Source organism: Tauraco erythrolophus, chromosome 5 (assembly GCF_009769465.1).
Source record: "Tauraco erythrolophus isolate bTauEry1 chromosome 5, bTauEry1.pri, whole genome shotgun sequence".
Taxonomy (NCBI): Eukaryota; Metazoa; Chordata; class Aves; order Musophagiformes; family Musophagidae; genus Tauraco; species Tauraco erythrolophus.
In genome coordinates this window covers 2,354,988-2,376,806 of record NC_141469.1, presented here as the reverse complement: position 1 = coordinate 2,376,806, position 21,819 = coordinate 2,354,988, and the positions used below count along the sequence as shown (strand labels likewise).

Genomic DNA, 21,819 nt, shown 5'->3' with positions numbered 1-21,819 from the left:
ATCGGAGATGCCTTAAGGCAGCTCCATGCCACACCAGCGCAGGTCGTGAGTTCTCGTGTCGCAGGCACCTCAAAGCCACCCACGTGCCCACCCCCCAGCCCCTCAAACACAGAAGGAGAACTTCCACAGCTTGCTTCCATTTTTCCATACCAATTTGCGCCGCAAGCCCGTGGCCAGAGGGCTGGGCCAAAGAAACAAAGCTAGAAAGTGTTCACTGGTGTCTCACCCAGCACCGATGTGGCACGGCGCAGCCGGGAAAGGGGAAGTGGTATTCCAAGTGCAGGCAGACACGAGGATTCCCAACGCTCCCGTTGTGCTTTCAGCGGGCCTTCGCTCAGCAGCAGCGAGCTTCCACGCCGCACGCTGGAGGACGAGACCGTTGCCGACACGGCCACGGGTGCACGGAGCTCTTTGCTGGGTAGGGGCTCTGCTGTCGCTGCACGGGACATTCCCAAGCAGCATTCCCGGCACAAGCTGGGGTGGGAGAGCAGGCAGGATTTTGCACAGGGAAGGCTCAGACTGTTTCAGTCAGGAGACACCGTGAACACGGCAGAGCTGCTTCCCCCTCTGACCTCCAAAGAACACGGACAAGTGTCTTCTCCTCACAATCCCCCACCAACAACTCCAGAAACCATCACGGGCTACAACCATTTTTTTTCCCCGGCACCTCTCTCGGCACCCCGTCCCCTACAAGGGGCTGGAGGAATACTGCTGGATGAGCCGCGCGTGGCAGGGGTTGCAGACGCGCTCGGGGTTGATGCTGGACGGGAGGGGCAGCTCGTTGGCGGAGCAGGCTTCGCAGAAGGTGCCGCCGCAGTTCTTGCAGATGTTCTGGAACGCAGGAAGGGGACAGGGAAATTAAGGAGATGCTCGAGACAAAGCAACACAAAGCAGCTTATGTTTTCTCTCATTATCCTACCATCAACCCAAGTCCTCCCGCTGGGATGGAGAAAGATGCTCCGAAACTCCACTCCCATCCCCTCTGAAGATCACAAGTTTGCTCCGGTGCTCGGGACCAGTTTACAGCAAAGCTCCTTAGGTCAACCCAGAGCAGGTGAAGGCTTGTAGTAAAGCAGGTAAGAGTTGCCAGTAACCAACCATCCCAGTTTTAATTTCGTCACCAGAGGGACATGTGGATATTTTACAGCCGTATAAATGCACCGGAACAACAAGTCTTGCCTGGGTTAAGTATTTAAACGCACGGATGCATCTGGAAACGCATCCAAGTCAGATATAAGGCTGTAGATTTGCTTTGAACTCAAGTGTTTTCTCAATATAAACACAGGAGAATGGGAAGGACTGGGAAATCCTACCCGGAGCTCCCACACGTGTAGCAGGAGAGGTTCGGGGGGTGGTGGGGAGCAGCCGGGCCCCTCACCGCCTGTTCTAAGCATCGTGGTACTGCAGCGCTGGGGAGGAGAGGGCCGGCTTCCAACCACAGCGAGGAACGCCGTCTTCGGCGGCGCTGTGGCACAGCTGTGGACTCTGGCAAAATCCCCAAGTGCCAGACCCCTCTCTGTGCCCAGCAGAGCTGCAAACACAGCTGCAGCGGGGAGCCCTGCCCGCGAGAGCTGCCACCAGTCACTGCTCACCTGGCCAGACATGGTGTCTCCGCGTGAGCCTGGAAGGTCCCTGGTCAAGTAACCTCACTGTGCTCCCCAGTCCCCCCCAAAAGTTTCCCAAGATTTATTTGGAACTGAGGTGCCGGTTCGTCTTAACTCAGGTGCGGAGGTCAGTGCCCCGGTGCTGCCCAACAACTCCTCTCCCTTCTCCCGGCCATCCACAGCTCCGCAACAGCCTTTTGCTCCAGGTCTTGGCAGATGGACTAAGAGGAAAACACAACCCAACACCATCTTCCAGCTCCCCCTGAAGCACGTGCACCAGTGGCACCAGGACACCCGCTGTGCCGGCAGCACTTCTAGCAGCATCTCAACTCCTTTCCTTGCAAGCTGCTCCTGCTCCGCAGCGGCGCGGGAGGAAAGCACCCGGCTGAAGGCAGCACCCCCACTCAGCACCCTTTTTGGTAACTCTCCTGTAATCCCTCTAGATTCAGACTGAAAGAGGGGCTTAGCCAGGGAAAAAACAGAAATAAGAGGAAAGGGCAAAGCGGAGAAGTGGAAAAAAAACGAACAAGTGTCAACGTCTCCTGGTCTCACTCCTGATCGATCCCAGACGAAACGTACTTGGCTGAAAAGGGAAGAAGCTGCTGAGGGGAAGGAAAAACAAACCCCTGAACACAGAACAGAGCCGGGAACCCTCGAGCGACCACTGTTTAACACGTTTACTCCAAGGGTAAAGTAGACTTCGGAGAAGGGCTCGCTCCTTTGTCCCAGGTCACCAGCAGGAAGTCTGGGCTGCTCGGAAACGAACATCAGAGGAAACGCACGTTTGCCAGAGGTGACAACACAAGTCCTCAGAGTTACCTTTTTTTTGCTTCGGCTGCTCTCTTCCTGGCAGAGCTGGCAGATCTCAGCGTTTCCCAGTCCTGACAGCTGGTCCTAAACCCCAAGAGAAAACCAAGACATTCTGCTTGACACCCTTCTGGACACAGTCTCTGTGTTTGCACTCTGCATCTGATCCGCATCTTCCAACGGCGAGGAAGACTCCACGTGCTCGTGTTCTTAACCCCTCCCTATTCCCAGCGCCCCGCACAGGGCCGCCGTGCGTTCGCGGGACGATCCGCAGGGCAGCGGGGAAGCACGGCGCGGCTGCGCCAACCAAGGATCACACCGCTGCGTTTTCAGGCTGAGGTCACAGCGGCGAGGCCGGAACTAAACATCTTTTTCACTTTAAAAAATTGCTGACAGATGCAGAAATTCCCCGGAGACCGGACACAACCTGAGCATCCCATTGTCCGTCAGGGGTCTAACTGTGCTTTGCCAGGCACACGGAGGAAAACAAATAGATTCTGGTCACTCTGACACACATGTTAAAACCAAACCAGAAGACCCTTCCCTCTACCCTACAGAGCAGCTGGCAACACCCCAGCCCAGCCCAAGGAGCTCAAACATCACCATTTTGGCAAACACTACATTATATTACCCTTTCATTGTTGTTTTTTTCAGAGTCACCAGCCCAGGAAACTCATGGGCAAAGGAATAGTAAAGCAAGTGAATATCAGTTTAATAAACAACTTTGAGGAGGCAAGACGAGCAACTAAAAGCCCTTCTGAAGAGCTAAGAAGCACTTTTCCACTAAGGAACGATTGCTGCTACGGACAAACCCTCACCAAGGTAAAACCCAAAGGACAGAATTCAGGGCTTGTGGGCAGGGAAGATGCTTCAGCAACCCAGTCCCCGTGCCCTTCGGTATTTCAATGCCAGGAAAAGAATCACCCACCTGCTCCTCCTGCACGTCGCTCAGTAACCTACAAGAGAAGACGACCGTCAGTTGGAGCCGGTGCTTCAGTCGATGCATCATTTAAGAACATCTGGACTATCAGAGAGGTCCCTCACCCCGTGTTTAACACCCCACCCATGCAGGTTTTTGGTTTGGTGTTTCAAAGCCACGCTGCCCAGTCCGCTCGCGTGAGAGCGGCATAGGGGCAGTACGTGACCGGTGCCGTTCCGACACGCAGCACTCCCAGCTAGATGTAAGAGCAGGAGAAAAACTTGCCAAACACCTTCAGAAGAGCAGAGGAAAGGGAGCACCAACATCAAAAAGACTGTTGGGAGGGTACAAACACCGTTTAGAACTAGCTTCAAACATACTACTGCAAAAGGGTTGATCCCCTACAACGCCTGTGACCAGGCAGCGATCACGTGCTCTGAGGCCTTCTAAACATGAGCAGTGTGATGCCCACGTTGCCTAAACGCTCAAGGTGGAATGGGGGTAATGGCCATCTAAGGCCTGGTGGGTTTTTAATATCTGGTAAAGCTGACTAAAATGGAGCTTATGGTATTTTTAAGACAATACTTCCCTGATTAACTTGATACTGGCATTGAGAGCACTGTGTCAGAGCAGTGCGTTTTCACACTGATGTTCCGAGACCTTAAATAGGCTGTTACTGTCTCTGAGCAACGTCCTCGTTACAGAGCTGTGGCTTTTAAAACATCCTTTCACATTGAAAACCAAACCTGAAACATGGCTTTCAAATTCTAAACCAATCCTACAACAAGGATCCTCCTCTCCAATACTGAATTTAGAAACATGCTACCTGAACTACGGTTTTATACAACCATCTCCTTGAAATATTGTTTCAAGTTCTCTTTCTCCCACAGCTTCTGTTCTTGTCCAGAAGCCACTGGTGGTGAGTTCCAAATGTCATTGATCCACCAACCCTTCTCCTTTCCCTCACCAGCAAAGATACCTCCTTTGGACTGGAGTACCAAAGGTCCAGGTCTCTGCAGCATTTGGCTTACGGAGGTCCATTAATTAGGAAAAATGAGTCAACAGCTGATTTATATAGAAACAAGTTCAAAGGTAAATGAGAGACAGAGCATTTCAGACCGAGAAACCATGATGGAAAGCAGCCGAACCTCCTCCTTCCCTTTGAGAGGTATGAAAAAGCAGCCCAGAGACCTCAACAATGGGCACAAGGTTGTAAAATCTTTCTTAGCAAGGGAAGTTGCACTAGTCCAAACTTCCCATCAGCAAAGAAATTAGAGAAGGGGAAGCAGGACTTAGAAAAGGAGAAGGCAAAACCGAGATTGCTTTTCTTCCATACTCTTGTGGCAGGACACTGTTCTCCTCTCTCAGCGGCTGTTTCAGCTTAGCGTTCTCTTCCTGGATCTTGAGCTTCCCGTCCTGCCAAAAGGAAACATCGACCCCTCAGCTGAACTGTAGGAAGACTCCGGTTCCACCCCGCCGCGCTGCGAAGGGAGACTTGATGGCGCCGTTTGGGGAACGCTGCTCTGACCCTCCTTCGGCTCTGGAGTCCCCAGCACAAGAAGGACATGGAGCTGCTGAGTGAGTCCAGAGGAGGCCACGGAAACGATCCGAGGGCTGGAGCACCTCTGCTACGGAGACAGGCTGAGAGAGTTGGGGCTGTTCAGCCTGGAGAAGAGAAGGCTCCGGGGTGATCTTATCGCAGCCTTCCAGTACCTAAAGGGGCTACAGGAAAGCTGGAGAGGGGCTTTTCCAAGGGTGTGTAGTGACAGCACAAGGGGCAATGGCTTTAAACTGAAAGAGGGGAGATTTGATTAGATCTGAGGAAGAAATTTTTCACATTGAGGGTGGTGAGGCACTGGAACAGGTTGCCCAGAGAAGCTGTGGCTGCCCCATCCCTGGAAGTGTTCAAGGCCAGGTTGGATGGGGCTTTGGGCAACCTGGTGTAGTGGAGGGTGTCTCTGCCCATGGCGGGGGGTTGGAATGAGATGATCTTTGAGGTCCCTTCCAACCCAAACCATTCTGTGATTCTACCATTCCTTGGCACAGAGGATATGTGAGAGCACAGGAACCCTGCTCCACCTGCTCTACAGGCTTTCCTCTGTCTGGGAACAAAAACTTAACTTCCCATGTTAGATACGGACTCTTAAACATGTCCAACAACCTCCTTTTAATAGAAGGTACAAGATATTTCACAGTCACAGTTTTTTATTTTAACAGCAGAGGGAGATGGGCTGGACAGGCTTTTTCAAGACCAATCCATGAGACAAATCCTCTCAGCCAGCAAAGGAAACAAACCCTCTGCTGCTCCCCAGCTCAGCACTGGGTCGTAGCCCGAGCCAGGTATGTACCTGACACCCCACTCTGTTCCCCATTCCTTCTACTGCATTATGGCTGTTGTGCTACAGAAAACAGGACCTTTTGATAAATGAACCATGATGTGTAACTAACTTCCCTGAAATTGTATGTAATATTGGTTAAAAAAAGGAAAAAGGATCGAGCTGCCCAGGGGAGCCCGATGAAGACAGTTCTCAAGGAGAGCAGCACACAGGAGAACTGCAGAAACAACCTCTGCTGCTTCACAGTTCTCATAGACACAAGTTTTGTTCTCCAAAACGACTGTTTTGGTGCCAGTTCCCAGCAAAAGTGCCTGTTTCGTTTTACAGAAAAAGCTGCAGAGCAGATTTTCACTTTCAAAGGCAAATTTGTTGCCAAAAAGGGAGTTTCTCTTGGGGACCATGAGTTTTACTCTCAAGATCAACACAGCACTTGGCTTTGAAGAACATTGAATTCACTCATGCGCTGCACCACAGAAACACTGACAGTGATTTGTGATGCCCTCAAAAGATAATTTTGTCGTTCGAGTTCTAATATTTACCTCTTTCAGAAGAATTTAGAATCATAGAATCATGGAACGGTTTGGGTTGGAAAGGACCTCGAACATCACCCAGTTCCAACCCCCCTGCCATGGGCAGGGACACCCTCCACTACACCAGGTTGCCCAAAGCCTCATCCAATGTGACCTTGAACACTGCCAGGAATGGGGCAGCCACAGCTGCTCTGGGCAACCTGTGCCAGTGCCTCACCACTCTCAGAGTGAAAAATTTCTTCCTTAGATCCCATTGAAATCTCCCCTCTTTCAGCCCGAGCTGAAAAGCCATTGCCTCATGTCCTATCACTACACGCCCTTGTAAAAAGTCCATCTCCAGCTTTCCTGTAGGCCACCTTTAGGTACTGGAAGGCTGCAATAAGATCACCCCGGAGCCTTCTCTTCTCCAGGCTGAACAGCCCCAACTCTCTCAGCCTGTCTCCATAGCAGAGGTGCTCCAGCCCTCGGATCATCTTCGTGGCCTCCTCTGGACCCGCTCCAGCAGCTCTATGTCCTTCGTGTGTTGGGAAATTAATTTCCCCTATTACGACACAAAAATAAAACCGAGTTAAGTTGGCTTTTCTCAAGATGTAACGGGTACAGCATCGTGCCTGCTGTGTTTTATTGAACTAGTGAAGGAAAACCACAGTCACTGCCAAGGTTTTGCCAGGCACCCCGCTGGGAAGAGGAAAGGACCGTTATGCCATGAAGTGTAACACTCATCATTTTTGCGAGGCTCGACTCAATAAACCGCCTATTTAGCGCCGTGTAAAAAACGTTCCCAAGCTCATTTTGTTGTGGCACATGAACCAAACATATTTATTGCCTAATAAAGCTCAGGAAAAGCAAACGAGCGAGATGAAAACATGCTTCAGGCACGGGCCAAGAATACAAGTCACATTACCTGTCTCGGCCAATTCTTTGCACCTTTTTTGTTTTCTTGGCTGCGCTGGTGGCTGTGTGACCATCTGTCCCTTTCCCGCTTCAGTTCCAGTTCAAGGTGGCTCCTAGAACATCGAGGTGGAATTGTGAACACAGGCTATGGTTTTGTAACGCTCCACATCAAGAGCAAACCAACTGTTGAACCCTCTCTTCACATTAAGGCGGTCGAACCCCAATTCAAGAGCTGAAAACTGCCTCTTGGAATATGAAGTTGTCCTGCAGTGTGTTAAGCTGTAATGTGTCAGGATGGAAAAATCTACAAGCTCTTTGATAATTCCAGCATGATTTTACAGGAAATTAAACCCGTTGCCTAAGTCCACAAGTCATTAAAAAAGAGAGTTCTTCATCTATTATAGAACTGCTGATCAGTGCCCCGTTGAAAAAGACATTTTTCAGCACGCCAGCTGCTACAGGACAGGCTCTGAAACCAAAGCCAACAGCCTGGACCACTCCCAAAAGCCATCCACGCAGGATGGAGGGACTGCTCCTCTCTGCCAGCTGTGGCAATTCTTCTGACACCTCAGCTGACCGTGGGGCTCAGTCCCCAAGGAGAAACCAAGGGCTCAGCCAAGAGAGAGCGCTCGGCATTCCGCTCTGCTGATGTTGGATGAGCAACAGTGTATGAGCCAGGTGGGACATGGGCTTGAAGAGGAGAGGCCAACCCAGCAGGCTGGAAATGGGATGCAGATTCTGGTTTATGGACCACAGTGAACTCCCTGGTCTAGCCTAGCCTGGAACCAAGGGATGACACGTGCTGCTTCAAGGTGGCTAAGCACTGGGGCCACTGGTCCACAGTGGTATCGCAGCCAAGGCTTTGGTGGGTCCCATGCTGTGGCACGTGGAGCCGCAGGGAACAAAGACACGGCTCAGTGCGGCACATGGATATTCAGGAGGACGACTGATCAGCAGGTCAAGGACAGATGAAGCCCTCGGAGGGACCATCAGGGACTGGAGCACCAGAAATGCCCTTTTCTGAAATGGCTGCAAATAAAAAGCAGTAGCTGCTCCAAGACCAAAGTTCAGAACTGAGTATCTGCTGGTCAAAGTCATGGCAAGACTCGTACTATGAAACATTGGGAATCCTCCTTGCTATTAAAACCCACCATTATCCATTATTCGCCTCCGTACCGCTCCAACGGTTTTTTAAATAACTCGTTATGACTACAGCCTCGTTAATTACACAGCCTCACTGAAGCCAGCAAAGCTGGTGGAGACTGAGATCCAGAAATGAATCCTCGCCCACGCTGACATTCAAAACCAAACCAACCGAGGGAATTCCTGTTTAGAACTCGGATTTAAAACCACCACCACCACCGACACAGAGTCCCCCGTTTCCTCTGAAAGGAATAACGTAATTCCAGTGAGACCAGCACCCCCCAGTAACTCACTGCTTTAGAAACCCACTTCAATAAAGCAGTAGAACCTCCTGGTAAAGGCAGCTCAGACATTTTCATCCTGTCACCTCGCTTCAGCTTGAGTGAGGAAGGAATCAGGAAAAGCACAACTGGTGCAAAAATAGAGCAGTTTGCAAACGTCGTCCCCAGGCAGCTGCGGGAGCTCAGTTAAACCGACTCGGTGTAGGGTGCCCTCCCTGGTGGTACCCGAGAACACTGCTCAGCTCACCCACGTGCACCCAGGACCTCGTACCAACTCCTGATAAAAGCTGGTTGCTGGCTGCGTGGGTACCCTCTGTGACTTTTTCCAAAAGGCAAGAAAGAGCTCTGCCAGGAGGGGACAAAAAAAAAAAAAAAAAAGAAAAAAAATCCGCATCCAGCAATGCTTCCACACAATCCATTGCAGTGACCTTGCAGCACAGCGACGCTGCGTCACGGCTGCAGGAGGAGAGATGCTCCTCTGTTTTAAGATAAGAGGATTTCTCTCTTTTCCTGCTCCTGATAAACTGATGACACTGCAGGGCAAAATGCAACAGCTCTTGCCAAGTTCTTGACATTTGGCTTCCAACTTTCTGGTTGCCTCCCAGCTAAACTGAGACCAGTTTCAGCTGGAAAAAAAAGTGAAATAAAGGCGAGCACTGTTTGTCAGACTGACAGCCAGGACAGACAGCCCTTGCTCCAAACTCTTCAGCGTCAGCTCTACGCCCAGACGTAGCTGCTACATCCCTGCCCATGAACACCAGCAGTTTCATTTCCCAGTAGCTTCACATTTCCTGTGCTTGGAAGCACACATCCCACCAACTCCCTTTCCCAAGAGCAGGCTGCCTGCCACGTTGCCCCGGCGCAGCCCCAGCAGCTACCGAGGGTCCCAAACAGGTTTTTGTGGGGATCCCTGTCCCACGTCTCCAGTGCTGCGGGTTTTCCAAAAGAGACCGTTACAGACAGACGCCCAACGAATCTAACCACAGGGCAGAAAACCCCCCTGGACATTTCTGCGTTCAGAAAAACATCCTGACATTTCGTTTCCACCCACAAGATGTTCTGCAACCTGCTGCTGATGTATCTCACCGCCAGATATGTACTTTTGCTGGTGGTCTCTGCTGACCATGTAGTTCTTTTGTGTTTTCTTCCCATCTCTTTTTTCAAGTTCTAACTTTAAAGACACACATGTGAAAAGATCTGCAAAGCGTTTCACCTCCCCAGAGCATCACCTAAAAGGCCACTTGTCTCTCTCTCCACCACCAAGCCCTACTTCTGCCTTTGGCCGTCTCCCTGCCTCCTTCCTACGAGGCACAGGAAGAACCACCCAGGAAAAATGATTAGAAAAGGGTCTCTTCACCGCTGCCTGGAGAGCTCTTCCACTTCCAGCTGGAGGCTGTTGATTTTGTCCCCAAACTCCTGCTTGAAGAGGCGGTTGTCCTGCTGGGCCAACTGACGGTCCTTCTCTGCCTGTCGCAATCTGGATTTGAGCCACATGAACTTGTGATAAAAAACAAAAGCCATGGTGGGGAGGAAGACCGAGTTTAACCAACAAATAAAAAAACCCAGTGAAAAGGTAAAGCCAAAAAAAAAAAAAAAAGGAATGGTAAAAACAATGGAAAGGAGGAAAATACTGTAAAGAAAAGCAAAATGTAGGTGAACCAGGCAGAAGCTCTGATTTTCAAGAGTTTTTATTCTATTACTACAGTTTACAGCCATTAGATGAAAAACAAAACATCACTGTTATCCAGGTTCAAAGCAAACCTCAAGTACACAGAATTTTCAGTCCAATTTGATTTTAATGTACGTTACATTTCAGCTTTACACATGTAACTGGAACTTGCAACATAGGTTAGCTACTATACTGGGAATTAGTGCACTCTCCTGGTCTCTTCCACGGACCGACACGCCGGCTCAAGCGCCCGGGCGTTCGGACACCAAAGCATCTCCACTTCAGGCCTGACATCAGAAATGGCCAGATCCTTCCTTCTGTCTTATTTTAGCGTTACTGGGACAGCAAACAAAACCAGCCCAGCCTCCTGTTTCCACAGGAGAAACGTGGGGAGGGGCAAGGGAGTTGACTGCTCTAACTACCTGTTGGGATACCTCGAGGAAAGCTTCCACCTTTGTGTTATTATTGGATTTTTTTCTCCAGGCAGTTAAGATGAGTTTCTACTCCAAGGTTACGGAAGGTTAAGTTTATCCTTTCCAGCGTGCGACTCGGGCATGGTGTAAAGGTTTAAAACGGGTCTCCCAGTCTGCTTGTGCGTGGCAGCCCATTCAACCAGCCAAGCGCTGCTACGGGAGGACCAGGCTGAGCCTCCCAGAGTTTGGAACCGGCCTGGTGACAACCCCCAGGTGCTCCTTCCCCACTTGCCTTTCGGTGGCATCGGCCACCGGCTGCCCCAGGGAGCACTATCCTGCAGGACACCAAGGGGGAACCGGCATCGGACAATTTCTACGGGCATCTCACCAGGGCAAAAACTCCCTTATTCAACACGGAAAACCCCCAAACATGATCTTCTTGAAAGAAAAAATAACATGATCTCTGGGAGCACTTCTAACCTAAAGGCTGTGACAGGCCAGCACGGTGAACTTGTGCGGCCACAGCGAAGAGGGTGTTAGTCGATAACAGTCCGAGCTACAGTTATTTCAAGTTTTGCACCGGGGTATTAAATTGGCAATTATTTTTCCTGCTCGGAGCTGTTTCCAAGCTTTAGCTGTTCTTTCATCAGCAAATTCCATTTGTACCGAGCAAGAGAAGCTCAGAAGCAAACGAAAGGAGTGTAACAGTGAAAGGCAACTCGTCCTTTTAAACCACTAACTACGCAGACAAGGAACGGTCAAGAATCAAATTTCTGCTTCCACCCCCCCCACTGCACACTCTGTTCCTTCCTTCTTTTTTTTTTTTGTCGCTTCTTTTAAAGACTAAAGTATAAAGATGGGATTAACTGTTGTAAAACGTGGCACTTCCCTTTCTAGGAAGAGGAGGGACCTACCAAAACGCCTCTCCTCGGCTTCCTTCGGTCGGGAAGAACCGCGGCGTGTGTCTAGAGGGACTCATGGCAGAGGTAGAAGGCAATGCAGAGATAAGGAGGTTTCCACTCGACGGACCACTCTATCATGTTACTCTAAGACACCTAGCTACTAATCCTGGACACATGAAGTTTAAAAGGAATAAGGATAAGTCGTAGGTCCCCACCCTCCCACCAAGTCACTAAGGCAAAGCCAACGGTTGCGAGCGGTCTCGGTTACTGAGGGCTGGTCTTCACGGCGACGAGCTACGTCTCTCCGTCTTGGACTCGGGGCTGAACCCACAGAACAGAAGTGAACGGGTAACGGCTTGGGGTACGCACACAACTACTTTCCACAACTTCCAGGGATGCTTTTTTTTTTTTTTTTTTTTTTTCTCGTCTACTTCACAAAAAAGGGTAACACAGAAAACTAGTTGAGTTCCCAGAGCTGGCCAGTCTGCCACTGGCTTGACCAAGGCACCTGGGAGCCATACAGGGTGAAGACTCGTGCTGCTGTATACGGTACGCATCACCGGGACGTACACAGCCACGCATCTCCCGTTCCTTACGCTTTTCGGGGGTGTTCACTGGCCAACTCATTGGTACTTTCACACGGTTTAAATGGCAAAGTTAGGGATTTTTATACCCGACTCTAAATCCCTGAAGAAAAACTCACTGATTTTAAAAACTCGGCAAATTCCAAATCAACTTTAGGTGACAATTAACATTTTAACGGTTGCTTTTAGCGATTCTCAAGTTCTCCCCTCATAAATGAGTTCTGATGTCAGAGCTGTGAGGTGACCAGACATAAAAATGTCTAATGATGCTTCTGGATCAGTTTGTTTGCTGCACTATTTAAGGTTTTTGCCTGTTTCACCAAATCCTTTTCACTGTGTAAGTACGGCAGAACGAGGATGATGAGAAAACGGAAAAATAAGAACAGCAAGAGAAAAAGAGCAAATCAATTAGCTGAGCAGATATCATGAAACATTTTAAAATACAAACTTTCCACAAACAAAATGACCTTTTTTATGAAGAACCATTCAGAATATAAACCCTAAAAGGAGGGCATTACTTCAGTGCACTAACCTACTCATTAGGTAAGTCCGAGCCGCGGTGCCGAGCGCTCCCGGAGCTCCACGGCAGCCGAGGCAACTCGCAGAGCCTGAAGCTCCAAACCATTGGCCAAACAACCCTGAAGCCTGGCTTGGACAAGGCAAACAGGAGAAAGGAGCATTGGTCCTTCTCAAACCAACCTGACTTCCATGCGGAGACCCTCCTAATTTCAGGAGGGTTGGGAACATGGGAGCAACACTATCATTAGGATGGAACTTGGCCAATCCAAAGGGATATTATACCTATGGGCTGTCTTGACCAACTTCTCACAGTGGCCAGGCTGCTCTTTCATCTTCCTCCACTTACTTTCCCGTGAGGATTTTCTCCAAGCTCACCTCCCTCAGAAAATACAAGGCTGCTCCAAATGAGAATGGCTCAACTCGGGGTCAGTGGGACACTACCACTGGAACACACACATGATCTTATAATCGTAAAAGTTTCGGGTTTTACCTTTGTTCAAGCTGTTTGATGGTGGCAGCCATCTGATTTGTTTTTTCTTCCAAACGGCTGTTTAATTCACTCTTCTGTTTCACTCCCATGTCTGAACTCTGGGAAAAGCAGCATCACGGGTTTTTTGTAAGTAGCAGTAAAACCAAAACACGCCACGATAAATCACTTGGCACATGAAACCAAAGCGGCAGAAGCCAAAGAGGCAGGAGCAGGTGCTCAGCAAGCAGATGCCAGGTCAATATTGCCAGGACAATATTGCCAGGACAAACATCTTGCCATACAGGTGCAGGCTGCACCTGGGCCCCACAGAAGGGCAATACCATTATCCACAAGGCTTCCGGGATAATCAATATTCACGCGGTCCCTGCTGCTATCATTCGACTGTTTTGCATGGAACGATTGGCTCAAAAAGAGGAAAAGCAACTCTTGCCTGTTTTCAAGCTTATTTTAGGAAGAAATTTTTTACACTGAGGGTGGCGGGGCACTGGAACAGGTTGCCCAGAGAAGTTGTGGATGCCCCATCCCTGGCAGTGTTCAAGGCCAGGTTGGATGAGGCTTTGGGCAACCTGGTGCAGTGGAGGGTGTCCCTGCCCATGGCAGGGGGGTTCGAACGAGATGATCTTTGAGGTCTCTTCCACCCCAAATCATTCTGTGATTCTTTGGTTTCTTTCTGAGCATTTTGTGTTGCTCTTTGTCTTAAGAGCCTGCTTTTGTCATCACATTGCACTGGAACAGAAGCTACCATGGCTCAGTTTTTGTACCACAAAAACACAGAAGATGCTTTCCCCAGTCACAGGGAAATGCTATCACTTTCATCTGGAATTCACTGCATTTCATTTACTTATTTCCCTACCTGCAGCTTGAAAGACAGTTCATGCTTTAGGGCCCTGAGATCATCCAGTTGCTGTCTGAGTGCCACCAGCGCATCTTGCTTCTCGCAAACGTCTTTCTCCAGCATCTTCATGGCTAGTTCCATCTCCTGTCGCATCCCAATCTGCACCTCCAGCTCTTTCTCCACATCCTGGAACACAGGGATCAGTCGGCATTACCAGCCAGCCCTCCTCACTGTCCCCGGTGGGTTCATCAAGCACGTGGCATTGCCCCAGCGTCACCCTTACAGACCTGACCCATCTAAGACAACCAAGGATGAGAAATCCACGTTTTCAGGCCAGTACCAGAGCAATAGAAACAGCATTATGAGGAAACAGTCTCAAAGCACTATATAGGTCCATCTTTCTGGTGGAGGGAACTAGTGAAAAGCTGGCAGACTTTATTTCCTAAAAACATTCTGCTTGGGCATTTTTCTCCCCGCCACCTGAACGTGCTACATTGAGTCACAGTGCAGACAGTAGCAACATCCTTATCTGCAGGGGGCTGTGTCAGACCCAGAACCCAAAGCACGCTGCTCGTTTTGAGAGGCACATCTCCAACTCATCACTAGAGCCTCAAAATCAACATCTCTTCTGCTGAGACCGTCTCCCATCAGGCTGAAGCAGGCAGGCACGAAGAAAAAAAATCCCCTGGCCAAACGTTTTCAGATGTGACTGTCCAACATGGAGTTACGAGGTGAAAAAGCTGTTTGTAGGGAGCAACCAGCTCACCCAGTCCTTACCAGCCGCAGCTGAGTCTCCTCCTTTAACTGTTTCCGTGCCTCAGTCAGCGCGTGCCCATCAGCAGTTCTGTCTTTAGTGACCTAAGTTAATGAAGACACTTGATTAGCTTGTCATTATATACTACTAACTCTCACATTTGCTGATTATTTACTTTTCCCACCGCTTGGAAAACAAATTCTGCACCTATGAGAGCTGAGAGCTCCATTCAGTGAATGCAGCGTGCAGCTTCCACGAGAAATCTCTCTGTTTCCCCGTTTCCCCGAGGTGCTCAGCGCACGTTCCAACACGAATTAAACGGACAGACTGCCTGTTTTCAGAACTTTCACCATACACTAAGTATGGCTACAGAACCTCAGAAAAACACCTTAGGGGTTTTCAAACTAAAAACCAGATTCTGCCACAGTTAGTAGCACTTTCAATAAATCAATAAAAAACCATTATAGATGCTGCCTCTTGATTTCCCAAAAGGGGAGCATTTCAGGCCAAAAAAGCACAACTCCTACGTCCACGTTCTTCTGCCACCCCCTCAGTACATCGTCCTTCCTCCTGACACGCTGGGTCAGCTCCGGGCTCTGCGCACGGTTTAATTAGCTACGGCCGGGCAGGATTTAGTGTGGCCAGGCTCCACCTGTTATCCTCCACGGAGAACCCACCTGGGGTCACTCCTATCTACTGCCCTTTTTGTGTGAGATGCAAAAAGAAATCCAAGTCTTTTCCAAACACCTGCTTCTTGGTTGAATTTGGGCTGGGGCTGCCCCAAAGGTTCACCCATCGTTCACGCACACCAACCTTACGATTGGACTCTAAGATGTAAGAACTCTCTTCTTTAACCCGCTCCATCTCTTCTTGCAGAGTAATGATCCTGTTGTTCGCAACCGCAAGCTGGGAACAAAACAGAATATCAGTAACATCCCAAGAACATACTTGACCATTATTTTCCCCTCTCTAGACACATTTTCTGTGCTCGTTCTTTTTACAAAGAGAGAAACAAAAGTATTTGGAGTGGCAAAAGACAACTCGACCTCTACCGTAGAGAAAGACTATCTGAAAAAGCATCAGTTAGGGCCAGTGTGATGGATTTCCAGTATCAGCTACAACAGAGACTTCCCAACCTAGTTCAGTTCCTGTCTTCCAGTGAAGTTATGGACTTCTTCAGGTCTCTTGCTAGATTCTGCCTAACGCATGGTTAGCGCAACTCGAGAGAAATCCTCTCTCCATTCCCCATCCCTTGCCGAAGACAACAGAGGAAAAAACGTGAGCGCACGGCAGATAAGTTTTGAGAACTTCTAGTAACGGAAAAACATTACCAGAGAAGAAATCCTGGCATGGATTTGCTAAAGCTTCAGTAGTTGGGGTACACTGGTAGGGAGAGCACCTGCGATGTGAGACGCTCAAGCGTTTGGGCAGGAGAAGCACAACGAGAACCTCATCAGAAGAGGAAGATTCGGCTGGAAACAGAGGATCGGTGCACACACCGTCCTTATGGGATGGGATATCTACCTCAGAGGAATTCTCAACCAAGGCATCGCCACAGACTACCAGATTACTTGGGAGCGTGCGGTCAAAGGCCAAAATAACTTCAGAAAATTCCTTCTGGCTTTGTAAATCCTGCCTCACGTAAGCCTTGCACGCCAGAAAAGCTCAGTGACACTGCACGAGATCAGCAGTGTCATTAAGTGACAAATCCAAGCAGAAATTACCCTGATAAAAAGTGTCTTTGGTACAGCTCAAACCACATACACAAACTGATGGGACACGTGAGGAAGTTCATCAACTACACGCTGCAAATGGCCCTCGTTGGCACAGCGTGTCCCAGTGTCACTGAAATTCTTAGTTTGAGCAGCATGCAGGCTTCACTAAGGCACAAGTAAATAAATTATTAAAAAAAAAACAAACAAACTTCAGTCAGCACTGCAATTAATCTCATGGGTACCATGACTAATGGGCACAGCCCTCACACTCTGCAGGTAATGAATCAAAAGCTGCTTATCAGAGTAGTGCTGAGAAAGGGAGCCTCTACTGCAGACCACCTTTTTAAAATTAAAAAACTATTTTAACTGTGAAAAGCATTTCTCACTCCTTGATTGTAAAAGTGGATAAAATTATTTCCCTCGCGACAGCTTCTCACCGTTTGGAACACATGCAGCAGAGCACAACCACCAGCCACACAGACCTCCTTTCCTGAGGGTGTACAAGGCCAAAGGAAATTCCATTTCACAGCTGTACTGCCAGGACCCTGCGACATCCCAGTCAAGATAATTCTGCTGAACTAAGTGACGGGTGGACAGACGTACTGTAAAACCGTTACCATGAGACCTACTATCACCCATGTGTCAGGGAATGGACCCCAAAAGATTTTATTATATTTATGCCATTACTAATGAACCACTTTTAAAACACAGGTTGCACCTGTATCTCACGTACTAACCAGCTTTCGTGCTCAGACTGAACAACATTTTACCTATAACAATAATTTTTCCTTTATTCCTGGCACATTGTGACAGGCTAGAGAAAAAGTTATTGTAGCATTTATATTATATATATTGTGATATTTTCTGGCACATATTGACAGGCTAGAGCTCAAGTTATTATAACATTTCAATTACTATCTTGACACAGTAGTAAATTTCTGCACCTGTCAAAATAAATAGACTTATAAATATTTTTTGGTACAGCTGGACACCTCATAACCTACATCAGCTGTATGGCATTCAAAACTGTAGCCACCACACAATTTATTCGAAGGCATTTTCCAAAAACCAAAAAGCACTCAAAGACTTCAGAGACATAAAGGGGTTTTGGTTTTTAACATAAATATTCAGTAGTTTCTCCACCTTGTGCTTAGTTCGTAGCAACAGCCAGTGTATCTCCTTGGCAGGTCAGTTATTCCAGTTCCATCCCTCAACTCTCATCGTTATGCACACCAAAAATCTAAAAATAACCTTTTTAACCCTTGATTCCGAAAGGCCAAAACATCAGATTTCCTATTACACTCACCTCCTCGGTCAGTTTAGTGTTGGATTTTTCTAAGGCGTCCACCTTGGCCTGTAGGTTGTTCACCGTAGCGCTGTCGAAGAGGGAAAAAAAATCCTACGGTAATTCCTTCTTTTCTAAAAACCAGTTCTCCATTTTGCTATACTATGTAACGAAGAATAAACAAACCATGTCTTACCTTAAATGTCTATTGAGTTCTTCTACATAGTTCTTCTGGTCCAAAATAGCAGTTATCTGACCATCTCTGGAAAAAAAGGAAAGCTCATTCAGAGCTCAGGCGTTTGGAGCCAAAGAACAAAGAGACACCATTCAAGGCCAGGTTGGATGAGGCCCTGAGCAACCTAATCTAGTTGGAGACATCCCTGTTCCTTGCAGGGGGGTTGGACTAGATGACCTTTGAAGGTCCCTTCCAGCCCTAACCATTCTATGATTCCATGATTAAAGGTCTAAGCAGGAACGCGGCGAAGCAGCCGGTGTGCCCAGCGTAGCACCAACACCCAGGTCTCACCTACAAGTCTACATGATGTACATGAAACAGCAAAGGCCAGTTGCAGTCTACATCTGCCTTTATAACCAGTTACTGGCCCCTGACTTCTCAGAAACTGCGACTGCTACGTCCACCTGGAGGACGTTCAGGCATTCTGCGACGCACAAAACAGAAGGATTAAGGCATTTCATTAATGTTTATAAACATGGAAAGGGTGACTATCATGAGGATGGAGCCAGGCTCTTCTCAGTGTCATCCAACGATAGGACAAGGGGAAATGGATATAACCTGGAACAGAGGAGGGTTCTGCTTAAGCATGAGGAAGAACTTCTTCCCAGTAAGGGGAAGAGAACACTGGAACAGGCTGCCCAGACAGACTGTGAAGTCTCCTTCTCTGGAGATGTTCCAAACCCGCCTGGACGCGTTCTTGTGTGATCTGATCTACGTGGTCCTGCTCAGGCAGGGGGATGGGACTAGATGATCCTTTGAGGTCCCTTCCAATCCCCAACATTCTGTGATTCTGTGATTTTAAAGAGCACAGCAGTTTTTCAAAGACAAAAAATCTGGGTTTGCACTACATTTATATTGGACAAGAGTCATCTCCCTAAAATCCACTGAGGCAAAACTGCCAACAAACCCATGTTTTGCACGTGCTTCCAGCAGGAAATCTGAACTAAACAATGTTCTTAAAATCCAAATACAGATAAAACAAACGCAGTCAAAACACCTGATCCTAATGAGTTAATGAGTAAAGGTACACTGGATTCAAACTGGCAGGACTTCCTCAGAAGGAAGAAGTCCTCTTGAAGAACCTCAGAAGAGCACAACACCCGATGATCTGCACGTTGGTGTGCCTACACTGCAGTCCTGAGCCTCCTTCTCTCCGTGTTGCACCGCTCCACTGGTGTATGCTGGAACACGTCATCTACGCTATTATTGCCGTTACAGCCTTTTCCAGCTGGACATTTTTTTTTCCCTAAGCATGCTACGGTGCCAAAAACTCCACTCCTATCCTGCTAGCCATATAACTGGTGAAGGCTACTAAGCTGCTTACCAAAAAGGCTTTAAATACTGGCAGACTTAACTCAGCTCAAGGTCACTTCTAAAACATTTCTATCTTCAATTGCCACTTAGAAAAAACACACAGAACTTGTGGGAGACTTGCCTTTTCCCCTGCCCCTCCCAATGCTTCCAGTATCTTCTTTATATATTTTAGTTTCTTGCAGAAGAGAAATGCAGTCTCAGTAGCTTTTTAATTCAAAATGTCAACAGCTTGCAGGGCAACCTGGAATACTTGAATATGAGTAACCAAAAGATAAGAAGCAGAGAACTGTGCGTGTACTTACCCTTCACTGCCTTTTGTGCTGTTCCCATCTTTCAAATACATCGAGAAGTCAATTACTCCAACCTAGAAAATAAAAATTTGCATTTTAAATTAAACACTTGGTGGAAGACTAAACACTGCCTGTAGCTGTCAAAGTCTAAAGTCATTCAGTTGTAACATCAGTACGTGTTGTATTGTAGCAAGGATTCATTATGTCAGTAATCTATCAAAAATTAAGGAAAACACGGTGCATTTCAAGAAAAAATACACTAGGATAAGCAGCAAGTTGGCAAGCAAACTTTAGGACATAAGGACAAAACAAGACTGTCACCATATCTGCACATGCAAGCCGGAACATAAGCGCGTACAGGCTCCTTTTCTTGTGTTGAGCAGCTACAATGATCTCATCACACAGCATGAGGGAATTAACAGTTCTGTCCATTTCTCCCCCCACTTTGGCTAAGTCCTTCCCCGTTTTCACCTCCTCTTTCATTTAAGACATTTCGCCCCGCAGCCACCCACGTGCCGACCACAGCAAAGCTAAAACCAAAATCCCGAGTCTCTGATCTGAGTGCCACCAGCTAACCGAAGACACGGTCACAGCAACAAGCTTTAGTTTTCTCTTCCATGTAGTGACCAACTTCTATCTCAGTTGATCCAAGTCTTGCACAACAGAAAAAGCTTCCAATTTACATGAGCAGAAAAAAGTCATTAACTGAACACCCAGTACCTGGGAGTCCAGGTCTTCTCCTTTCATGCAGAAGTTGGCGTCGATGACGTTCAAACCTACTAGGAGGCCAGCGATGATGGCACCTTCTTCTTCCATCATCAGTGCATTAGGCTCATAAAATTCACTGCAGAACACATGGCAAAAGACAAGTATTGCACCTTCCAAAAGCCAACTAGCATGGGATCCCTGCTATCTCAGACGACGACATAGCGCAAGCTCAGCCTTAACAAACACCCAGGTGGTGGGACACCGTCCACACAAACGTACTCCAACGTACTGTCAACGTACTCCTGCTCTGACTCAACTAATCTCTCTTAGCACAGAAAGTCTTCAGGTCAGGCAAAGACTGAGGAAGTAGGAGACCTGGTCCCTCAGCTGTTGAGAGGTGATGGAAAGCGAGCACGGTTCTTGAGTAACGGTACCACACATTGAAGATGTAAGACTGGGGCTTAATATCAGAGTTGAAGTAGCATACTGCTACTACTCTGTTACATACTGTTACTAACTCAAGCCACCGTCACATTCTCCAGCGGAAAGCACCAAGTTCTCCTTTCTGACCCCAAGTCAAGTTATGGATTTACATGGACAGTCAACAAAAACCTACTTGTTGGAGTAAAGAAACACCAAAATATTTATTAAATGCTACTGCTTGACACAGTAGTTCAATTTCAAGTCCATGGATTTGAACTACAAAATCACTGCTGTTTTATGACTTGGAAGCAGAGACACAGAGAAATGAAGTGACTTGTTCCAAAACAGATGGTAACGAAGTGACAAGGTCAGAAATAAACCCAGGGCCAAGGTTTTGCAGACAGAGAATACTGGATCCCCTCTCTACAAGCGTTTCACCCAAATTATTTCTTTGGAACTGAAATTTGTGTTTATTTGAATCGGTATTTCAGGAAAAGTGGAGAAATAACAGCTTGTGCATTAATGAAGAGTACCAAGCATTTTTAATTCTTCAAAGGAAGCTTTACATTTCGCAAGTATTACCATTTCTCCAAAAAAAGTACACGCATACTTTCCCATTTGGGTGTAAAAGATGGTAACCATCTTACAAGAGGGCAAAAGTGAACTTAAGTGCGAGCTCATGGCTCACCTGAGAAGATCCTTTCTGTTAATCAAGGCTTTCATGTACTCCGAAAGTTTCTTCTGCATGAGAGCCAGGCGCAGCCAAGCTCTTCCTCTGCCCACAGGCGTCCTGCAAAAGCCAGAACACACCAGTGACAGCCGTACCGCAACGCGCACACGCACCAACAGCTTGAATAACCCCGTTCCATCTAGAGTTTCTGCATCTCAAAGACACTGGCACTGGTGAAAACAGGGAAACAGAAGGTATTTATGTGCAAATAGATCCAGACAAGTTTATCTATGCGATCGCTGCTTCTCTCCTAACATCCCATATCTGTCGTTACATCAAAAATATTTCCCTGGCTTTAGCCCTGCTGGATGCTACTGCACAGACAGACATCACCTGCTTCAACACATCCCCTTCCAATGCAAAATCAGTTTTGCACGGGGCAAGCCAGAGCAACGTGTGTGTACTCCAGCTCAGCGCAGATGCCCGAGCACCATTATTT

At 47.9% G+C, this 21,819-nt stretch overlaps 1 protein-coding gene across 5 annotated transcripts in view; it reads right to left on the bottom strand.

Moving 5' to 3' along the window:
* Positions 1 to 687: 687 nt before the first annotated feature.
* RUFY3 (RUN and FYVE domain containing 3) overlaps positions 688 to 21,819 on the bottom strand; it is a 53,527-nt gene continuing 32,395 nt past the window's right edge. For 3 of the 5 annotated variants that reach the window (XM_086611342.1, XM_086611341.1, XM_086611343.1), the window contains 15 exons: positions 21,339 to 21,440; positions 20,240 to 20,363; positions 19,532 to 19,593; positions 17,877 to 17,942; positions 17,702 to 17,771; positions 15,494 to 15,586; positions 14,704 to 14,784; positions 13,945 to 14,112; positions 13,092 to 13,189; positions 9,872 to 9,991; positions 7,101 to 7,203; positions 4,667 to 4,746; positions 3,340 to 3,367; positions 2,424 to 2,498; positions 688 to 831 (listed from right to left, as the gene is read on the bottom strand). In XM_086611342.1, coding sequence (XP_086467468.1) covers positions 688 to 831; positions 2,424 to 2,498; positions 3,340 to 3,367; positions 4,667 to 4,746; positions 7,101 to 7,203; positions 9,872 to 9,991; positions 13,092 to 13,189; positions 13,945 to 14,112; positions 14,704 to 14,784; positions 15,494 to 15,586; positions 17,702 to 17,771; positions 17,877 to 17,942; positions 19,532 to 19,593; positions 20,240 to 20,363; positions 21,339 to 21,440 — 1,414 coding nt within the window. Of the gene's footprint in view, positions 832 to 2,423; positions 2,499 to 3,339; positions 3,368 to 4,666; positions 4,747 to 7,100; positions 7,204 to 9,871; positions 9,992 to 12,342; positions 12,416 to 13,091; positions 13,190 to 13,944; positions 14,113 to 14,703; positions 14,785 to 15,487; positions 15,587 to 17,701; positions 17,772 to 17,876; positions 17,943 to 19,531; positions 19,594 to 20,239; positions 20,364 to 21,338; positions 21,441 to 21,819 lie in introns of those variants that run through there. The other 2 variants (XM_009982932.2, XM_009982939.2) reach the window with 1 other exon arrangement.